The 20,555-nt window shown below is 36.8% G+C and overlaps 1 protein-coding gene and 1 long non-coding RNA gene across 2 annotated transcripts in view; one reads left to right on the forward strand and one right to left on the reverse strand.

Moving 5' to 3' along the window:
- LOC147578106 (uncharacterized) overlaps positions 1–20,555 on the reverse strand; it is a 50,579-nt gene that overhangs the window by 23,578 nt on the left and 6,446 nt on the right. The gene's annotated exons all lie outside the window — the stretch shown is intronic.
- MSH4 (mutS homolog 4) overlaps positions 1–20,555 on the forward strand; it is a 92,451-nt gene that overhangs the window by 20,221 nt on the left and 51,675 nt on the right. Inside the window, exons 7-8 of the mRNA XM_025912517.2 lie at positions 1,104–1,276; positions 7,306–7,373. Coding sequence (XP_025768302.1) covers positions 1,104–1,276; positions 7,306–7,373 — 241 coding nt within the window. The remainder of the gene's footprint in view (positions 1–1,103; positions 1,277–7,305; positions 7,374–20,555) is intronic.

Here is a 20,555-nt window from a genome sequence, read left to right on the forward strand (position 1 = left end):
CTCCTATACTTAGTCTATTCTTGATCTAGTGGACAGACTGTGATCCTTTAGGAATCAGATCTTGGAACTGTCCTGCTAAAAATCTTCCAGTGGCTCCCATTACATTTAGAATAGAATCCAGTCTTTAGCATGGCATACAAGGACTTATATGTCCTGACCTCTATCAACTTCTTTATCTCCCTCCATTCTTACTTTTACTTGCATATTCCCACCAATCTTGATCTTCTTTTTGGTTCTGGAACCAGAAAGGATTGCTGGGCTTAAATTAGTGTTCTGATGGGCCCTTTTGAACTGATAACTCTTTTCTTGTTATTTACTTATTTGGAAACCTTGGACAAGTTACTTAATTTCTTTGTGCTTCGTTCCTTATCTTGTAAAATGTAAATATAACATCTACCTCGTAGTGGTTATTAGAATTAAATAAGTTGATATATGCAAAGTGCTTATAACAATGCCTGGCACATGCTTAGTGTTCAGTATATGTTACCTGTTGTCAGCATCATCCCCATCCCATCATCATCTTTGCAAGGATACCTTTTGAATTCAACCATCAAATACACATATAGGTCTTTCTCAATGAACTTAACTAAAGTAACCTTCCTGGTCATTCTCTATACAATCCTGTTTTGGTTGTTGGTTTGCTTAACGCTTTTCTGTACCTGAAATTCTTTTCTTCTCTTTTACTTGTAGTTTTCTTCTTAAGTTAGAACAAAGTGATTATATTAAATATACATTTTTTTTCAGTGTGAAATTACTGATATCTTTCTATTATTGATGGAATGTCATGGGCTAGAACATTTTATATTAGTCTGAATATTGTAGCTGACCTATGAGAAAATTCATTAAATGCAAGAAGATATGTCTATCCTTTGTTAATGAAAGCATGGTTCATTGATAGTGTACTTGGAAGCTTATTCAAAATATATATTCTCAGGCCTCATCTCAGACTTACTGAATTAGAATTCCCCATGTGATTTGTATGCACCTGAAAGTTTAAGAATCACTACTTTAGATGACAGGATTATTTAGAAAGCTAAATGGTAACTTTTATTTGGGTATTTCCTGTATAATTAATGAAATTTTCCCAATTTGTGTTTTCAAAGGAATAATCACACACTGTTTGGTGTTCTAAATTACACTAAGACTCCTGGAGGAAGTAGAAGACTTCGTTCTAATATATTAGAACCTTTAGTTGATATTGAAACCATTAACATGAGATTAGATTGTGTTCAAGAGCTACTTCAAGATGAAGAACTCTTCTTTGGACTTCAGTCAGGTAAACGAATATAATCTAATTTTATGAATACAAATTATTTAGTAAATACATTGTCTTCTTATAAGAATACTAGTCATATTGGATTAAGGCTCACCCTAATAACCTTATCTTAACTTGATTATATCTATAAAGATCCAATTTCCAAATAAGGTCACATTCAGATACCAGGGTTTAGGACTTCAAAATATCTTTTTGGGGGACACAATTCAAGCCCGATAACATAAGGTAAGAGAATTGCCTTTTGCACCTGGCTATTTGTTCACTCATAGGGAAGTACAGTTCTCTTCTTAAATCTATGGGTGGGGCATCTGGGTGGCTTAGTGAGTTGAACATCCAACTGTTGATTTTCACTCAGGTCATGAACCCAGGTTTGTGGGATCAAGCCCCATGTCAGGACAGCACAGAACCTGCTTGGGATTCTCTGTCTGTGTCTCTGTCTCTGTCTCTGTCTCTCTCTCTCTCTCTGGATCCCCCTCTCCCTCTCTCTACCTCCACCCCCCGCTGCCCTCCTTGTGCTCTCTCTCTCTCTCTTTTAAAAAAAAAAAAAATGTATGGGCGAAAGGAGAATATATATGCACTGATCCCAGTCCAATTCCTGGTTCCTAGCAGCTTGATCGGTCTTTCATACACCCACTATCCTAGCCATCCCACCTGGTGTTCTGGTAGTCTAAACTGAAGTGATACATGAAAATCTAGAAGGCATTGGGAAAATGCCACAACCCCAAGATCAAGAATTACATGTTCCACCAACTGAGTCAGCCAAGTACCCCATGTGTAAATTTTTAAAGAAATAAATTTCAGAGCTAAAAAAAGAAGGGAAATGCAAAGAAGTATGAAGAAAATTACTATAAAAAAAGGCAGTAATTCAATAAGGAGAGATATTTAGTAGTATCATCTTAATTGGAGTTCAAATAGAACTAATATGTGTCCATTAAACTTAACAATGGTGAACCTATGGATGACTATCTTAGGTTGGGTTCTTCAGAAGCAGATCCTGATATGAGGATTGATGTGAATATAATTTATTAATTTGAATGTGCTTGTAAGAGAAAACAGGAAAGGAGAAAAAGACAGGGAAGGGGAGAAAAAGCCAAGCAAAAGTATAATTTCAGGCAACATCCTAAATAAGGTAACTTCAACTGATACTTCTGGACATTAAGTTGCATTTAGGGTTTTCAGAGTGGGGCTTTCACACTCCCACTTCATTTAGTGACTTAAGGAGTGCAGGGCGCTTTTGGCCCTCTGCTTGAGAGCAAAGTGCTGTAACAGTCTAGGGGCAGGACTCCAAAAAGACTCCAGGTGTGGGCCAGCAGAAGCAAAAGCCATGCAGAGCAAGACAAGGGGTACACAGAAAGATAAAAGAGACCCAAGAGGATCTTGACAAAGAACCAGGAATATCTACTACAGTAACCTTGACTAGAGGAATCTCACACAGCACAGAAACAAGACTACAGCAGATTGAAATGTAGTTAAGAGACGATAGCGAGTGTGGAAAATTTGTCTTTCAACAAGTTAGCCTATAAATTAGAAGAAGAGAAAGATAAGGTGAGCAGAGGGGAAGGAAGAGGGAGAGAGAGAGAGAACCCCAAGCTCCGTGCTAAACGTGGAGCCTGACACAGGGCTCGTGGAGCCTGACACAGGGCTCAATCCCATAATTCTGGGATCATGATCTGAGCCAAAATCAAGGTTTTATAATTGGTTTTATAATTATCATTCACATAGTCATGACTTCCAAATGTACATTTCATGTCCAGACATCTCTACAGACTTTTAGCCCCATATATCTTATTGTCTACTGAACACTTATTAGATCTTTCTCAATCATTTCAAATTCATTGTGTCCAAACTGTGCCATCCTCCTTTCTAAATCATTCTTCCTTATTTCAGTGAAGAGTTATACATCCAGCCTCTCTACCACGACAGATACCAGGAAGTCATTCTTAACTCTTCTCTTCCCTGAAATCAATCATCAAATTCTGCAAAGTCTCCTTCCTATATATCTTTTGAATGCGTTGGCTTCTATTCCCAGTGCTGCAGCTCCCAACCTGGGCTACCATTTATATATTTTTTGATTTATTGTAACAGCCTTGTGTTTGATCTCTTTCCTCCAGTATTTCTTTTTATAGTCTCTTCTCTATACTGCAGCCTGAATGAGATTTTGAAAATATAATTCTTAGCATATTACTCTGTTTTGATTTTTATTGTTGGTATAACAAATTACCACAAATTTAGTGGCTTATAATAACATGAATTTATTTTCTTAGAGTTCTGGAAGTCAGAAATCAGTTCTGTTGGGCTAAAATCAATGTTAGCAGTTCACATTCCTTCTGGAGGTTCTATGGGCCAATGTATTTCCTTACCTTTTCCAGTTTCTGGAGGCTGTATACTATTCCTTGGTTCATTGGACTTTCTCCATCTTAAAAGCCATACGTATAGTATCTTTTCTACTTTCTGACCTCTGCTTCTGTCCTTGTATCTTCTTTTTCTAATTGATCCTACTGCCTCTGTCTTATAAGGACTCTTGTGATTACTTAAGGACCAATAAAAATCCAGAATAATCTATTTCAAGATGCTTAACTTAATTCCATCTTCAAAGTTTTGTTTACTAGGTAACATATTTGCACGTTGCAACAATTAGGATATGGACATCTTTGGGGGTACCACATAACCCACTTACATAAAATTATTCAATCTCTTCTCATTACTTTTGGTATAAAGTCCAGACTCTTCTATATGACTTTTTCCCTGTCATCTCCCACAGCATCTCTTGCTACTCCTCATTTTGCATTCTGCCTTTTAGTATAATTGACCTTTTTTAGTTACTTGAACAGATCCTCTCTCATGGTTCAAGCTTGGTACTCTGTACTCTTTGCCTAGAATTTTCCTTCTCCATAGCTTGCGACCTCTCCTCCCAAGCAATCCTTAGCTAACTACAGTTCATCTTTTACCATTCCAGTTTAGATGTCACTTATGCTAGAAGCCTTTCTGACTCCTCAAGTCTGTGCTAGTCATTTTTTCTACATCTCGTTATGTAGTATCTTATTTTGTCACTTACCTTACTGGATTGTAAGTGCATGTTTTATTGGAGGATTCCCGTTAGAAGCTAGGATATAACAGGTGTTAATATTTGTTAAACTATTGATTTATTATTGAACTTGTTGAAAATTGTATTCTGTTGTTTCCAAGATTGTGTTTTATAGGATATTAATGAAAAACTTGAATTTTCTTTGTTTGAAACTTTAATTTTGATATATTTTAAACTTTAATTTCATTTTTTTTACTATTTCTAAAAAACTTTTTAAATGTTTATTTATTTATTTTGAGAGAGAAAGAGCTCAAGCAGGAAGGGGCAGAGAGAGAGAGAGGGAGAGAGAATCCCAAGCAGACTCTGCGCTGTCAGCACAGAGCCTGATGCAACGCTTGAACTCACAAACTGAGATCATGACCTGAGCCAGAATCAAGAGTCAGATGCTTAACTGACTGAACCACCTAGGGGCCCTAAGCTTTATAATTTCTTATACCTGAAAGTTTTAAAATTTGCATCTACATATGTAAAACACTTCTATGCTTTCTATATCTTGACAGTTTATAATTTATCTTAACATACAATAAAGTATGGGAGCAAGAACAGAGACAGAGCAAGGTGGGAGGGTAGTTTTGTTTGTTTGTTTTTGTTTATTTTTGAGAGAGAGAGAGAGAGAGACAGTGTGAGTGGGGAGGGGCAGAGAGAGGGAGACACACAATCCAGAGCAGGCTTCAGGCTCTGAGTTGTCAGCACACAGCCCAAAGTGGAGCTCAAACTCACCGACCAGAAGATCGTGACCTGAGCCGAAGTCAGACACTTAACTGACTGAGCCATCCAGGTGCCCCGGGAGGGTAGTTTTTATACTTCATTAAAATAGGAGAATCTGAATCTCATTAAAACAACAATGACCTAGTACTTACTTTATTTAGGCATTTTATAGGTATTAGGGATAAAAACGTGGAGGATTAAGCTATAAGTTTCTGTCCTCAAGGATCTTATACTCCTGTTAGAGGAGGAGAATTCTAAATAAATAATTGATACAATGCAATCAATGCAATACTAATTGAGTATTATTTTATGGGAACACAGAAGAGTGAGCTGGGATAAAGACAGAATCCAGGATCCAAAGATAATACTTCTGTTCTATATTAAAGGAATGGGTAGGATTTTGACAAGAGAGGCCTAGAAATGGTAATTTAAGACAAAGGAAACATACCTGTGCGAGGTATGCTGATGCACATAGGGCGACAAAAATGTTTTTGTGGATGTAGTGGCGGGGATAAATATCTGCTATTGGCTGTGATCTTGAGTGGTCATTACTTTCTAGGGGACACTTGCTTTTCTAGGAACTGGGGGAAGATAGAGTTACCATAAGCTTCTGCAGTTATATTTGCAGTTGATATGAAAGAGTTTGATGTGTTTAAGGCATGGCCGGTGGTTACTTACAATTTGAAGCCTTGAGGAATAGCAGGAAATGAGGATTGGGGCTAGCTTATGAAGGGCTTTTATGTAATGCTAAGAAATTTGTTTTTTTTTTTTTTTCCTGCAAGTAGTAGGGAGCTGATGATTCTGAACCAGGAGAGTAATATGACCAAACCTTTATTTTAGAAACATTAGCCTGGTTGTTATGGTAGATTTAGGGAAGGGAAGAAGAAAAGACCAAAAAAGAAAAAGGCCAATCCATATGAGGGTTTAAGAGTCTGATTAGTGGAATCACATGTAAAATGTCATAATAGTATTATGTTTTATTGAACAGTAATAACAGTAGCATGCTCAGTCTATTTACTGTTACTTCTTAAACATAGTTTTAACATAAGTAATTAGAAGCAGCAGATTCGAAAGGGTCAGAGTTCTAGAGGTAGGCAACTGAAAACTATCACAAGATACCTGACAACTTGAACAGGAAGAAAGCAATGTACAGTTTTTGTCTTTTTGTTTTCTTTAAGTGTAACAGGTTGGAGCCACTTTGTGAAAGTATCAATAATAAGTCTACACAAAAGTTCTGAGGTCATATGTTTCAGTGATGATAATAATCATGAGTTATTAAGAAAGAGTTACTATAGTTCACTGTATTTTAAGTATGAGGAAATGAGTTCATTAAAAAGTCTGTATGTTAAATGGCAAGGTTTAAAAAAAACTGGAGATATTTAAAAGGGATAGATTACAGTTATCATACAGTTACTTTTATAGAATATTTTAAGCTGGAAAGTGAGTTGAAAAAAGCAAAAGAACAGTTTTGAGCTCGGGTATGTGCAAGGAACTTTACACATATTATCTCCTTTAATCCTCACAACAACCATAGGAGGTAGATGTTACAATCCACATTTTAAAAATAAGAACAACCAAAGTTCAGAGAAGGTAGGTAAATTCTGTTAGGTGACATGGTTAGTGGTTGAACTGAGTTTTTAAACAAACTAATCTTAAGTATCAGGAAGAAAAGTTAGAGATCAAAAAGGTGAAAAGAAATTTATAATTAGCATCTAAAAGCCAGAGAAGTGTAGTTTTTAGAAGGAAAGGGTAATCAATAGTATCAGATTTGAAGACGGATTATAACTAATAAAATTAAGAAAAGATCATTAGAATTTATTGTTTTATTCCTGACATGTAAGATAGGTAAAGACAATTAAAACACATAATGTATGTAGGTAGAACTGTTCTGTTTTATTATTTGAGGATAATACTTTATATAAATACTTTATATTTTGAACTGTAACACAAAGTTTTTTTAAAATTTTTTTGTCGTTGTTGATTACAATTTTATTTATAATACCAAGATATGGAAACAACCTAAGTGTCAACGGATGTTGGATAAAGAACATGTGATAGCTAGCTAGCTAGCTAGCTAGCTAGCTACACACATATAGATATAGATATAGTTATGGATATAGACAGACATAGATATACAGTTGGCCCTTGAATAACATGGGGGTTAGGGGCACTGACTCCCTGCACAGTCAAAAATTTGTGTAACACAAAGTTTAAATGCACATGTTTCTTGTTTCAGTTATATCAAGATTTCTTGATACAGAGCAGCTTCTTTCTGTTTTAGTCCAGATTCCAAAGCAAGACACGGTATGTATCTATGTATATATTATATATTATGTTACTATATTTTATGTGATATAACTTGTCTTAATGTGATATAATAATAAAAAAGTATCAAAATGTTTTGGAGGGCACCTGAGTGGCTCAGTGGGTAAGTATCTGACTCTTTGATATTGGCTTAGGTTGTGATCTTGTAGCGTGTTTTCTCTGTTGTGAGATTGAGCCCTGTGTCTAGCTCTGTGCTGAACATGGAGTGTGCTTGGAATTCTCTCTCTACCTCTCTCCCTGCCCCTCTCCCACTTGCTCCCCTTCTCTCTCTCAAAATAAATAAACCAACTTTAAAAAAAAGTTTTGGAAAAGTACTTCATTATTAATATCTGGAGCATGTTTATGCCTTTTTAAAAGAAACATTTTTTTCTTAATTTTCTATTATATGTTATAGTAAAATTAAGATTCTTAGTTGGAGAATTGGCATATTTTCATTAAGTATTAGTTTTATATATAATTTTTTAAAACTTAGATTATAATATTTAATAAATAACTAGATAAAATTTATATTAGATCCAAAGAGATAGGTGCTTCTTAAAAGTGAACATTATGTGAAGTTTGATTAGCCTTCAAATATGCTTAAACTTTAAGATGAAACATCTTTGAATATTTTTCAGATTTAAATACTTAGTGCTTATAGGCACATCCTGTAAGGAAAATCATATATGGTTTTTATTCTTCTGTTAAAGTGAACAGAAAAATACTTACTTTAACGAAATACATGCATATTTTTCCTCATATGCTTTAAAAAGAAAAGAATCTTGTACATCAGTAGTTTGATTTTAAATTGATTAATTTGCAAATCCACTGAAATCTAATTAATCTATGTTTCAGGAGTCTTTCCATATTGTAGAGATAACTTCTTTAGGTTCATTTACAATAAAAACATTATCTGATGGATGGAAATGTTTTGGCTGTTGGCCAGGCACAGAATAAGAAGTTTCCTTAAATAGTTGAAATACCTTATAATTTAATATATGCAACTGGGAAGTAACCTAAAACAACTGATGTCTGGAACCAAATTAGTTACATTCATAACAGGAGTTTGGAAGCTTTCCCTCCTCTTTAACTTTCTGGTACAGTTTGTGTAGAACTGGTATTATTTCTACCTTAAATGTTTGGTAGAGGTCACAAATGAAGCCATTAGAACCTGGACTTTTTTTTTTTTTCTAGGAAGGTTTTTGACTATAAAGTCAACTTCTTAAATAGATATGGTGCTATTCAGGTTACCTGTTTCTTGTATGAGCTTTGGTAGATTGTGTCTTTCAAATAATTTGTCATTTCACCCAACTTGTTGAATGTATTGGCATTAACATTGTTCATAACCTCCTTACTTGTACATAACCTTGTACATAACGTCCTTGTACATAACCTCCTTACTTGTACATAACCTCCTTACTTCATAACCCTCATTACACTGTTCAATAACCTCCTTACTGTCCTTTTTATATTTCTAAAGTTTGCATGATATACCTCTCTTACTCTTTATTTTTTGAAGTTTATTTATTTTGAGAGAGAGAGCATGCATGCAGGTGAGCAGAGGAGGGCAGAGAGAGAGGGTGAGAGAGAATTCTAAGCAGGTTCCTCGCTGTTGGTGCAGAGGCCAAGGAGGTGCCAGATTTCATGAACTGTGAGATCACAACCTGAGCCGAAATCAGTAGTATGAGGCTCAACCAACTGAACCACCCAGGTGCTCCCCCTCACTTATTCTTGATGTTGGTAATTGAATATTCTCTTTTTCCTTGGTTTTTTAAAGTTTATTTATTTTGAGAGAGAGAGTAAGAGCAACCAACTATGCACATGCATGCAAGCATGGGAGGAGCAGAGAGAGGGCAAGAGAGAATCCTGAATAGGTTTCACACTGTCAGTGCAGAGCCCAAGAAGGAGCTGGATCTCATGAACTGTGAGATCATGACTTGAGTCAAAATCAAGAGTTGGTTGCTTAACCAACTGAGCAACCCAGGTGCCTCTCTCTTTTTTGTTAGTCATTCTGACTAGAGGTTATCAAATTTATTGGTCTTCTCAAGAAACCATTGTTTGATTTAATTGATTTCTTTTTCATGTTCTCCATTTCGTGGATTTCTGCTTTTATCAGTCTTTTTTTTTTATTAAATATTTATTTATTTGTTATTTTTTCCCTTACAAGTTTTTAATTTCAATTCCAGTTAACATACAGTGTAACATTAATTTTTGGTGTGGAATTTAGTGATTCAACACTTGCACACACACCATCCAGTGCTCATCACAACAAGTGCACTCCTTTATATCCATTACCCATTTAACCCAACCCACTCACTACCCATCTTCCTTCTGGTAACCATCAGTTTGTTCTCTATAGTTGAAGTCTGTTTCTTGGTTTTCCTCTCCCTCTCCTTCTTCCTCTCCCTTTTTCCTTCTTCTGATTACTCTGTACTTAGTTTTCTCTTTTTTCAGGTTGTGAGGAGAGAAGCTGAATCATTCATTTGAGACTTTTTTTTTAATATAGTCATTGTAGTGCTATAAATTTCCCTCTGAGTAATGCTTTAGCTATATTTCACAATTTTTGATATGTTGTGTTTCCTTTTCCAATCAAAAATGTTAAAACTACTTTCTGATTTCCTTTTTAATTTATTCTTTGACATATGGGCTATTTTTTTGTTATTTAGTTTCCAGTATTTGGAAACTTTCTAGATCTCTTTCTGTAGAGATCTCTAATTTCATAGTGATCAAGGACACATATTGTCTAATATGAATCCTTTTAGCTTTATTGACTCATTTTTATGGCCCAGAATATGATCTTTCTTGTAAATGTTCCATGTATGTTTGAAAACAATGTGTATTTTGCTGTTGTGGAATTGAATTTTCCATGAATGTCCATTCAGGTTGATTGATAGTGTCTATATCTATATCTTTATTGTTTTGGGGGATCTATTTATTGTATCAATTATATATCTATTGTTTTGGGGGATCTATTTATTGTATCAATTATTAAGAAACAGATGCTGATATCTTCAACTATAATTGTGGATTTGTCTATTTCTCTGAAGTTCTTTTCTTTTTTATACAGTGGACATTTTGTATATACTATTAATTTGCATATATAAAGTTCAAAATCATTTCCTTCTCCCTCATTTTTTTTTTCTTTTTCAAGTTTTTATTTCAATTTTAGTTAACATACAATATACTATTAGTGCCAGGTGTAGAATTTAGTGGTTTATCACTTACATGCAACACCCATTCTCATCACAAGTGTCCCCCTTAATACCTATCACCAATTTAAACCCATACCCCTGCCCATCTCCCCTCCAGTAATCCTCAGTTCTTTATAGTTACAAGTCTGGTTTATTTATTTATTTGTTTTTCTTTTTTGAGGGAGAAAGAGAGTGTGCATACCAGCAGGGGAGGGGCAGAGGGAGAGGAAGGGGGAGAATCTTGTGGGGCTTGATCTCACAACCGTGAGATCATGACCTGAGCCAAAATCAAGAGTTGGGTGCTTAACCAAGTGAGCCACCCAGGCTCCCGAAGAGTCCGTTTTATGGTTTGCTTCTCTCTCATTTTTTCCCCCCTATGTTCATCTGTTTTGTTTCTTAAATTCCACATGTGTGAAGTCATGTGGTATTTGTCTTTCTTGGACTGATCTCACTTAGCATAATACTCTAGCTCAATCCACATCATTGAAAAATGGCAAGATTTCATTCCTTTTGATGGCTGAGTACTATTCCATTGTATATATGTACATCTTCTTTATTCATCAGTTAATGGACATATGGGCTCTATCCATAATTTGGCTATTAATAATGCTGCTATAAACATTGGTGTACATGCATCACTTTGAATCCGTATTTTCGTATCCTTTGGGTAAATACCTAGTAGTGCAATTGCTGGGTCATAAGGTAGTTCTGTTTTTAACTTTTTGAGGAACCTCCATACTATTTTCCAGAGTGGTTGCACTTGTTTCAGTCCCACCAACAGTGTAAGAGGGCTCCCCTTTCTCCGCCCACATTCTTGTCAACACTTGTTGTTTCCTGTGTTTTTTATTTTAGCCATTCTGACAGGTGTGAGATGATATCTAATTGTAGTTTTGATTTGTATTTCCCTGATGATGAGTGATGTTGAGCATCTTTTCATGTGTCTGTTAGCCATCTGGATGGCTTCTTTGGAAGAATGTCTATTCATGTCTTTCTGCCCATTATATTATTTGGTTTTTGAGTGTTGAGTTTTATAAATTCTTTATATGTTTTAGATACTAACCCTTTATCTGATATGTCATTCACAAATATCTTCTCCCATTCCATCAGTTGCCTTTAAGTTTTGTTGATTGTTTGCTTCTTTGTGCAGAAGCTTTTTATCTAGATCAAGTCCCAAAAGTTCATGTTTGCTTTTGTTTCCCTTGCCTCAGGAGACATATCTAGTAAGAAGTTGCTGTGGCCAAGGTCAAAGAGGTTGCTGCTGTGTTCTTCTCTAGGATTTAGGTCTTTCATCTATTTGGAGTTTATTTCTGTGTATGATGTAAGAAAGTGGTCCAGTTTTCAGTTTCATTTTTCTCCGTGTCAATGTCCAGTTTTCCCAACACCATTTGTTGCAGAGAATGTCTTTTTCGATTGGATATTCTTTCCTGCTTTGTTACAGTTGTGGGTTCATTTCTGCATTTTATATGCTGTTCCATTGATCTGTGTATCTGTTTTTGTGTCAGTACCAGACTGTCTTGATCACTACAGCTTTGTAATAGAATTTGAAGTCCAGAATTGTGATGTCTCCAGCTTTGCTTTTCTTTTTCAAGAATGCTTTGCTGTTTGGAGTCTTTTGTGGTTCCATACAAATTTTAGGATTGTTCTAGCTCTGTGAAAAATGGTGGTGGTATTTTTATTTTTATTTTTATTTTTTAATATGAAATTTATTGTCAAATTGGTTTCCATACAACACCCAGTCCTCATCCCAAAAGGTGCCCTCCTCAATACCCCTCATCTACCCTCCCCTCCCTCCCACCCCCCCATCAACCTTCAGTTGGTTCTCAGTTTTTAAGAGTCTCTTATTTTGGCTCTCTCCCTTTCTAACCTTTTTTTTTTTTTTTCCTTCCACTCCCCCATGGTCTTCTGTTAAGTTTCTCAGGATCCACATAGGAGTGAAACATATGGTATCTCTCTTTCTCTGTATGACTTATTTCACTTAGCATATCACTCTCCAGTTCCATCCACGTTGCTACAAAAGGCTATATTTCATTCTTTCTCATTGCCGAGTAGTATTCCATTGTGTATATAAACCACAATTTCTTTATCCATTCATCAGTTGATGGACATTTAGGCTCTTTCCATAATTTGGCTATTGTTGAAAGTGCTGCTATAAACATTGGGGTACAAGTGCCCCTATGCATCGGCACTCCTGTATCCCTTGGGTAAATTCCTAGCAGTGCTATTGCTGGGTCATAGGGTAGATCTATTTTGAATTTTTTGAGGAGCCTCCATGCTGTTTTCCAGAGCGGCTGCACCAGTTTGTATTCCCACCAACAGTGCAAGAGGGTTCCCATTTCTCCACATCCTCTCCAGCATCTATAGTCTCCTGTTTTGTTCATTTTAGCCACTCTGACTGGCGTGAGGTGATATCTGAATGTGGTTTTGATTTGTATTTCCCTGATGAGGAGCGACGTTGAGCATCTTTTCATGTGCCTGTTGGCCACCTGGATGTCGTCTTTAGAGAAGTGTCTATTCGTGTCTTCTGCCCATTTCTTCACTGGATTATTTGATTTTCGGGTGTGGAGTTTGGTGAGCTCTTTATAGATTTTGGATACCAGCCCTTTGTCCAATATGTCATTTGCAAATCTCTTTTCCCATTCCGTTGGTTGCCTTTTAGTTTTGTTGATTGTTTCCTTTGCAGTGCAGAAGCTTTTTATCTTCATGAGGTCCGAATAGTTCATTTCTGCTTTTAATTCCCTTGCCTTGGGGCGCCTGGGTGGCGCAGTCAGTTAAGCGTCCGACTTCAGCCAGGTCACGATCTCGCAGTCCGTGAGTTCGAGCCCCGCGTCAGGCTCTGGGCTGATGGCTCAGAGCCTGGAGCCTGTTTCCGATTCTGTGTCTCCCTCTCTCTCTGCCCCTCCCCTGTTCATGCTCTGTCTCTCTCTGTCCCAAAAATAAAAATAAACGTTGAAAAAAAAAAAATTTAATTCCCTTGCCTTTGGAGATGTGTCAAGTAAGAAATTGCTGCAGCTGAGGTCAGAGAGGTTTTTTCCTGCTTTCTCCTTTAGGGTTTTGATGGTTTAGTGTCTCACATTCAAGTCCTTTATCCATTTTGAGTTTATTTTTGTGTATGGTGTAAGAAAGTGGTCTAGTTTAATCCTTATGCATGTTGCTGTCCAGTTCTCCCAGCACCATTTGTTAAAGAGACTGTCTTTTTTTTTTTCCATTGGATATTCTTTCCTGCTTTGTCAAAGATTAGTTGGCCATACTTTTGTGGGTCTAATTCTGGGGTTTCTATTCTATTCCATTGGTCTATGTGTCTGTTTTTGTGCCAGTACCATGCTGTCTTGATGATTACAGCTTTGTAGTAGAGGCTAAAGTCTGGGATTGTGATGCCTCCCGCTTTGGTCTTCTTCAAAATTACTTTGGCTAGTCGGGGTCTTTTGTGATTCCATACAAATTTGAAGATTGCTTGTTCTAGCTTCGAGAAGAATGCTGGTGCAATTTTGATTGGGATTGCATTGAATGTGTAGATAGCTTTGGGTAGTATTGACATTTTAACAATATTTATTCTTTCAATCCATGAGCACAGAATGTTTTTCCATTTCTTTATGTCTTTTTCAATTTCCTTCATAAGGTTTCTATAGTTTTCAGCATACAGATCTTTTACATCTTTGGTTTGGTTTATTCCTAGGTATTTTATGATTCTTGGTGCAGTTGTGAATGGGATCAGTTTCTTTATTTGTCTTTGTGTTGCTTCATTGTTAGTGTATAAGAATGCAACTGACTTCTGTACATTGATTTTGTATCATGTATTGGTTCTAGCAGACTTTTGGTGGAGTCTGTTGGGTTTTCCATATATAATATCATGTCATCTGCAAAAAGTGAAAGCTTGACTTCATCTTTGCCAATTTTGATGCCTTTGATTTCCTTTTGTTGTCTGATTGCTGATGCTAGCACTTCCAACCCTGTGTTAAACAACAGCGGTGAGAGTGGACATCCTTTTTCCTGATGTCTTGTTACTGATCTCAGGGGAAAGCTCCTAGTTTTTCCCATTGAGGATGATATTAGCTGTGGGCTTTTCATAAATGGCTTTTATGATGTTTAAGTATGTTCCTTCTATCCTGACTTTCTCGAGGGTTTTTATTAAGAAAGATGCTGAATTTTGTCAAATTCTTTTTCTGCATCGATTGACAGGATCATATGGTTCTTTTCTTTTATTAATGTGATGTATCACATTGATTGATTTGCGAATGTTGAACCAGCCCTGCCGCCCAGGAATGAATCCCACTTGCTCATGGTGAATAATTCTATTTATATGCTGTTGAATTCAATTTGCTAGTATCTTGTTGTGAATTTTTGCATCCATATTCATCAGGGATATTGGCCTGTAGTTCCCTTTTTTTGCTGGGTCTCTGTCTGGTTTAGGAATCAAGGTAATACTGGCTTCATAAAATGAGTCTGGAAGTTTTTCTTCCCTTTCTATTTTTTGGAATAGCTTGAGAAGGTTAGGTATTATCTCTGCTTTAAATGTCTGGTAGAACTCCCCTGGGAAGCCATCTGGTCCTGGACTTTTATTTCTTGGGAGATTTTGGATAACTGATTCAATTTCTTTGCTGGTTATGGGTCTGTTCAAGTTTTCTACTTATTCCTGTTTGAAATTTGGGAGTGTGTGGGTGCTTAGGAATTTGTCCATTTCTTCCAGGTTGTCCAGTTTGTTGGCAAATAACTTTTCATAATATTCCCTGATAATTGCTTGTATTTCTGAGGGATTGGTTGTAATAATTCCATTTTCATTCATGATTTTATCTATTTGGGTCCTCTCCCTTTTCTTTTTGAGAAGCCTGGCTAAAGGTTTATCAATTTTGTTTATTTTTTCAAAAAAACAGCTTTTGGTTTCATTGATCTGCTCTACAGTTTTTTTGTTTTTTTTTTTAATTTTTTTTTTCAACGTTTATTTATTTTTGGGACAGAGAGACAGAGAGCATGAATGGGGGAGGGGCAGAGAGAGAGGGAGACACAGAATTGGAAACAGGCTCCAGGCTCCAAGCCATCAGCCCAGAGCCTGACGCGGGGCTCGAACTCACGGACCGCGAGATCGTGACCTGGCTGAAGTCGGACGCTTAACCAACTGCGCCACCCAGGTGCCCCACTACAGTTTTTTTAGATTCTATATTGTTTATTTCTGCTCTGATGTTTATTATTTCTCTTCTTATGCTGGGCTTGGGGTGTCTTTGCTCTTCTGCTTCTATTTCCTTTCAGTGTGCTGTTAGATTTTGTATTTGGGATTTTTCTTATTTCTTGAGATAGGCCTGGGTTGCAATGTGTTTTCCTCTCAGGACTGCCTTTGCAGTCCAAAATGCATCCCAAAGCATTTGGATTATTGTATTTTCATTTTCACTTTTTTTCCATACATTTTTAAATTTTTTCTCTAATTGCCTGGTTGACCCATTCATTCTTTAGTAGGGTGTTCTTTAACCTCCATCATTTTGGAGGTTTTCCAGACTTTTTCCTGTGGTTGATTTCAAGTTTCATAGCATTGTGGCGTTTTGATAGAGGTTGAAATAAATGTGTAGATTGATTTGGGTAATGTAGACATCTTAACAATATTTGGTTCTTCTAATCCGTGAGCCTGGAATGTTTTTCCTTTTCTTTGTGTCCTCTTCAGTTTCTTTCATAAGCTTTCTATAGTTTTCAGCATACAGATAGTTTACCTCTTTGGTTGGGTTTATTGCTAGGTATCTTATGGTTTTTGGTGTAATGGTAAATGGTATTGATTCCTTGATTTATCTTTCTGCTGCTTCATTATTGGCCTATAGAAATGCAACAGACTTCTGTACATTGATTTTGTAGCCTGTGACTTTACTGAATTCGTGTATCAGTTCTAGCAGAATCTTGCTGATCTGGATGCCTTTTATTTCTTTGTGTTGTCTGATTGCTGAGGCTAGGACTTCCAGTACTATGTTAGATAATAGTGCTGAGAGTGGACATCCCTGTCTTGTTCCTGAATGTTGAGGAAAGGATCTCAGCTTTTGCCCAGTGAGGATGATATTAGCTGTGGGTTTTTCATACATGAACCTTATTATGTTGAGGTATGTTCCCTCTCTCCCTACTCTGTTGAGGGTAATTATCATGAATGGATGTTGTACTTTGTCAAATGCTTCTTCTGCATCTATTGAGAGGATCATATGCTCTTACCTTTTGTTTAATTAATGTGTATCGCATTGATTTGTGAATATTGAACTACCCTTGCAACCCCAGAATAAATACCACTTGATCATGGTGAATTATTCTTTTAATGTACTGTTGGATTTTATTTGCTAGTATTGTGTTGAGAATTTTTGCATCCATGTTCATCAGGGATATTGGCCTGTAATGTTTTGTTTTGTTTTGTTTTTAATTGGGGTCTTTGGTTTTAGAATCACAGTAATGCTGTCTTCATAGAATGAATTTGGAAGTTTTCCTTCCATTTTTATTTTTTTGAATAGCGTGAGCGAATAGGTGTTAACTCTTCTTTAAATGTTTGGTAGAACTCCCCTGTGAAGATATCTGGCCCTAGACTTTTGTTTGTTGTGAGATTTTTGATTACTGATTCGATATCTTGGCTGGTTATCAATCTGTTCAAGTTTTCTATTTCTTACCTGTTTCAGTTTTGGTTGTTTATACATTTCTAGGAATTTACCCATTTCTTCCAGATTGTCTGGTTTGGTGGCATATAATTTTTCGTTGTTATTTCTCCTCTCTCATTTGTGATTTTATGTATTTGAGTCCTCTCTCTCTCTCTCTGTTTCTCTTTCTTTGATAAATCTGGCTAGGGGATTATTAATTTTATTAATTTTTTTCAAAGAACAAGCTCCTGATCTCATTGATCTGTTCTGTGTTGTTGTTGTTGTTGTTGTTATATCATTTATTTCTACTCTAATCTTTATTATTTCCCTTTTTCTGTTGGCTTTAGACTTCGTTTGTTCTTTTTCTACTTCTTTAGGTGTACAGTTAGATTGTTTGAGATTATTCTTGCTTCTTGAGGTAGACCTATGTTGCTATATACTTCTCTCTTATGACCACTTTTTCTGCACCCCAAAGGTTTTGTGTTTTCATTTCATTTCATTTTTTATTTCTTCTTTAATTTCCTGGTTGACCCATTCATTCTTTAATAGGATGTTCTTTAACCTCCATGTTATTTGTGGGTCTTTCCAAATGTTTTCTTATGGTTGACTTCAGGTTTCATAGCATTTTGGTTAGAAGAAATACATTTATGATCTCAGTCTTTTTTGTACTTGTTGAAGCCTGATTTGTGACCTAGTATATTATCTATAGAATCCCATGTGCACTTGAAAAGAATGTATATTTTGCTGCTTTAGGATAAAATGTTCTGAGTATATCTCTTACGTCCCACCTGGTCTAGTGTGTCATTCAAAGCCATTGCTTCCTTGTTGACTTTTTGCTTAGATGACCTGTCAATTGATGTAAGTGGGATATGAAAGTCACCTACTATTATTATATCAATGAGTTCCTTTATGTTTGTTACTGTTTTATATATTTGGGTGTTTTGAAGTTGGGGACATAAATATTTACCGTTGTTAGATTTTCTTGTTGGATAGTCCCTTTTATTATCTAGTGTCCTTCTTCATTTCTTGTTACAGTCTTTGGTGTAAAATCTAGTTTGTCCGATAGAGCTATTGATACTCTGGATTTCTTTTTTGTTTTTCTTAAGCTTTTATTTATTTGTTTTGAGGAGGGGCAGAGAGAGAGAGAGGGAGAATCCCAAGCAGGCTCTGCACTATGAGTGCAGAGCCCGATGTGGGGCTTGAAATCACGTACCATGAGATTGTGACCTGACTCAAAGTTGGATGCTTAACTGACTGTGCCACCCAGATGCCTCAATACTCTGGCTTTCTTTTGACATCCATTAGCATGATAGATGATTCTCCATCCCCTCACTTTTAATCTGGTGGTGTCTTTAGGTCTAAAATGAGTCTCTTGTTGGCAATATATAGATGGGTCTTGTTTATTTTAACCATTTGACATCCTTTTGTCTTTTGACTGGAGTGTTTAGTCCATTTATATTCAGAGTGATTATTGATAGATATGAGTTTAGTGCCATTGTATTACTTGTTTTGTTGTTTCTGGAGATTTTCTCTGTTCCATTCTAGTCTTTGTTGCTTTTGGTCTTTCTTTCCCACTCAAGGGGTCCCCTTTAATATTTCTAACAAATCTGGTGTAGTGGTCATGAACTCCTTTAGTTTTTGTTTGGGAAACTCTTTATCTCTCCTTTTATTCTGAATGACAGCCTTGCTGGAAAAAGTATTCTTGACTGCAGATTTTTCCCATTCAGCACACTGAACGTATCATGTCACTGTATTCTGACTTGCCAGGTTTCCGTGGAGAGATCTTCTGCTAAACTTATTTGTCTTCCCTTATAAGTTCTTTTGTCTTGGTGTTTTTAGGATATTTTCTTTAGATTTTGCAAATTTGACTACAGTATGCCTTGGTGTTGGCCTGTTTTGTTGATTTTGATGGGAGTTCTCTATACCTCCTGGATTTGGATATCTGTTTCCTTCCTCAGATTAGGGAAATTTTCAGCTAGAATTTCCTCAAATGTACCTTCTGTTCCCTTCCCTCTCTCTTCTTGTGGGGCTCCTGTGATACAAATGTTATTATGTTTGATGGAGTAACTGGGTTCCCTATGTCTACTTTTGTGACCCCAAATTTTTCTTTCTCTCTTTTGTTCAGCTTCATTATTTTCCAGAATTCTATCTTCTCTATCACTTATATATTCCCCTGCTTCTTGTATTCTGGTGCTCATTACATTCAGTTGGTTTCAGATCTTGGTTATTATATTTTTAATTTTGGCCTGATTGTTTTGTTTTTTTTAGCTCTTTTATCTCTGTGGTAAGGGTCTCCCTAATGTCTTCCATGCTTTTTTTGAGCCCATTTAGTAGCCTTATGATTGTTGCTTTAAATTCTTGATCAGGCATGTTAGTTGTATCTGTTTCAATTTGATCCCTGGCCATGACCTGTTCTTATTCTTTATTTTGGGATGAATTCCTCTGTCTTCTGGGTGTTAGGAAAACCTGTTATGTTTCCTGTTCCTGAGAGGAAGGATGTGAAGAAGAGGTCATATAATATCCAGGGCCTGGTGCTTCAGGAAGTGTCTCTGGTGTGTGGTACATGCACTTTGGTGATGTGTTTTGGCTGCTCTGTGCCTTAGGTTGGTTGTCTTCAGTTTCTCCTTGCTTGCAGTTGGGAGTGTTTGGACCTTGGGCAGAGTCTGGTGAGTTTTAACTAGTTGTGCTCTAGTATACTTGCTAAAAGAGACCTAATGCTCTTTTCACTAGAACTGAAGCTTTGCAGGACTCTTATGTCGGTAGACATGGTGTATGGGGGGCGTTTGTGCTGGTCTTATGGGGGAGAGGCCTGCTGTACTGGTCGGTAGTCACTCTTGCTGAAGAAAAACAGTCCCAGCAGAGTGCAGAGGGGTAGGACTTAGCGTTAGCAGGTTAGGCAGGCAGTGTTGGTCCTTTGCTATTTATTGAAGTTGGTTTATGCTGAGGGGTAGAGGAGGGAAATGGCATCAACCAGGTTCTTTGTCCCTGGAGAGGAGAGTCTGTGCTTGCTGCTCTCATGGAAGCACTTTCAGAGGAGTGAATAATTTCCCATGGTGCATCACAGACATTTTTCAGATCACTAATTTCGCACTCTGTCTGGGTTGCTTACCTGCCTGTAGCAGCATAGAATACTTTGGCCTCTACCCTAGCCAGGCCTGCTGACTTTTAAAATTCCAAACTTCAGGGACCTGGTGTGGCAGGGATCTGCGCTTATTCTCTGGGAAAGGGTCTTCCCCTGTTGGGACTGATGCAGGTTTGACTCAGAATGGCAGTTGCACCAGAGCACAGGAGCATGGATTTTGGAGTAAAGTTCAGTGAAAAACTGGTATCCAGGATACTCACCCTCAGCTGGTTCCTCTGCACCTATGCTGAAGGTTGGAGGAGGGAAATGACACCTGCTGGTT

Source organism: Puma concolor, chromosome C1, assembly GCF_028749965.1.
Source record: "Puma concolor isolate L17-30 chromosome C1, mPumCon1.1.hap2, whole genome shotgun sequence".
Taxonomy (NCBI): Eukaryota; Metazoa; Chordata; class Mammalia; order Carnivora; family Felidae; genus Puma; species Puma concolor.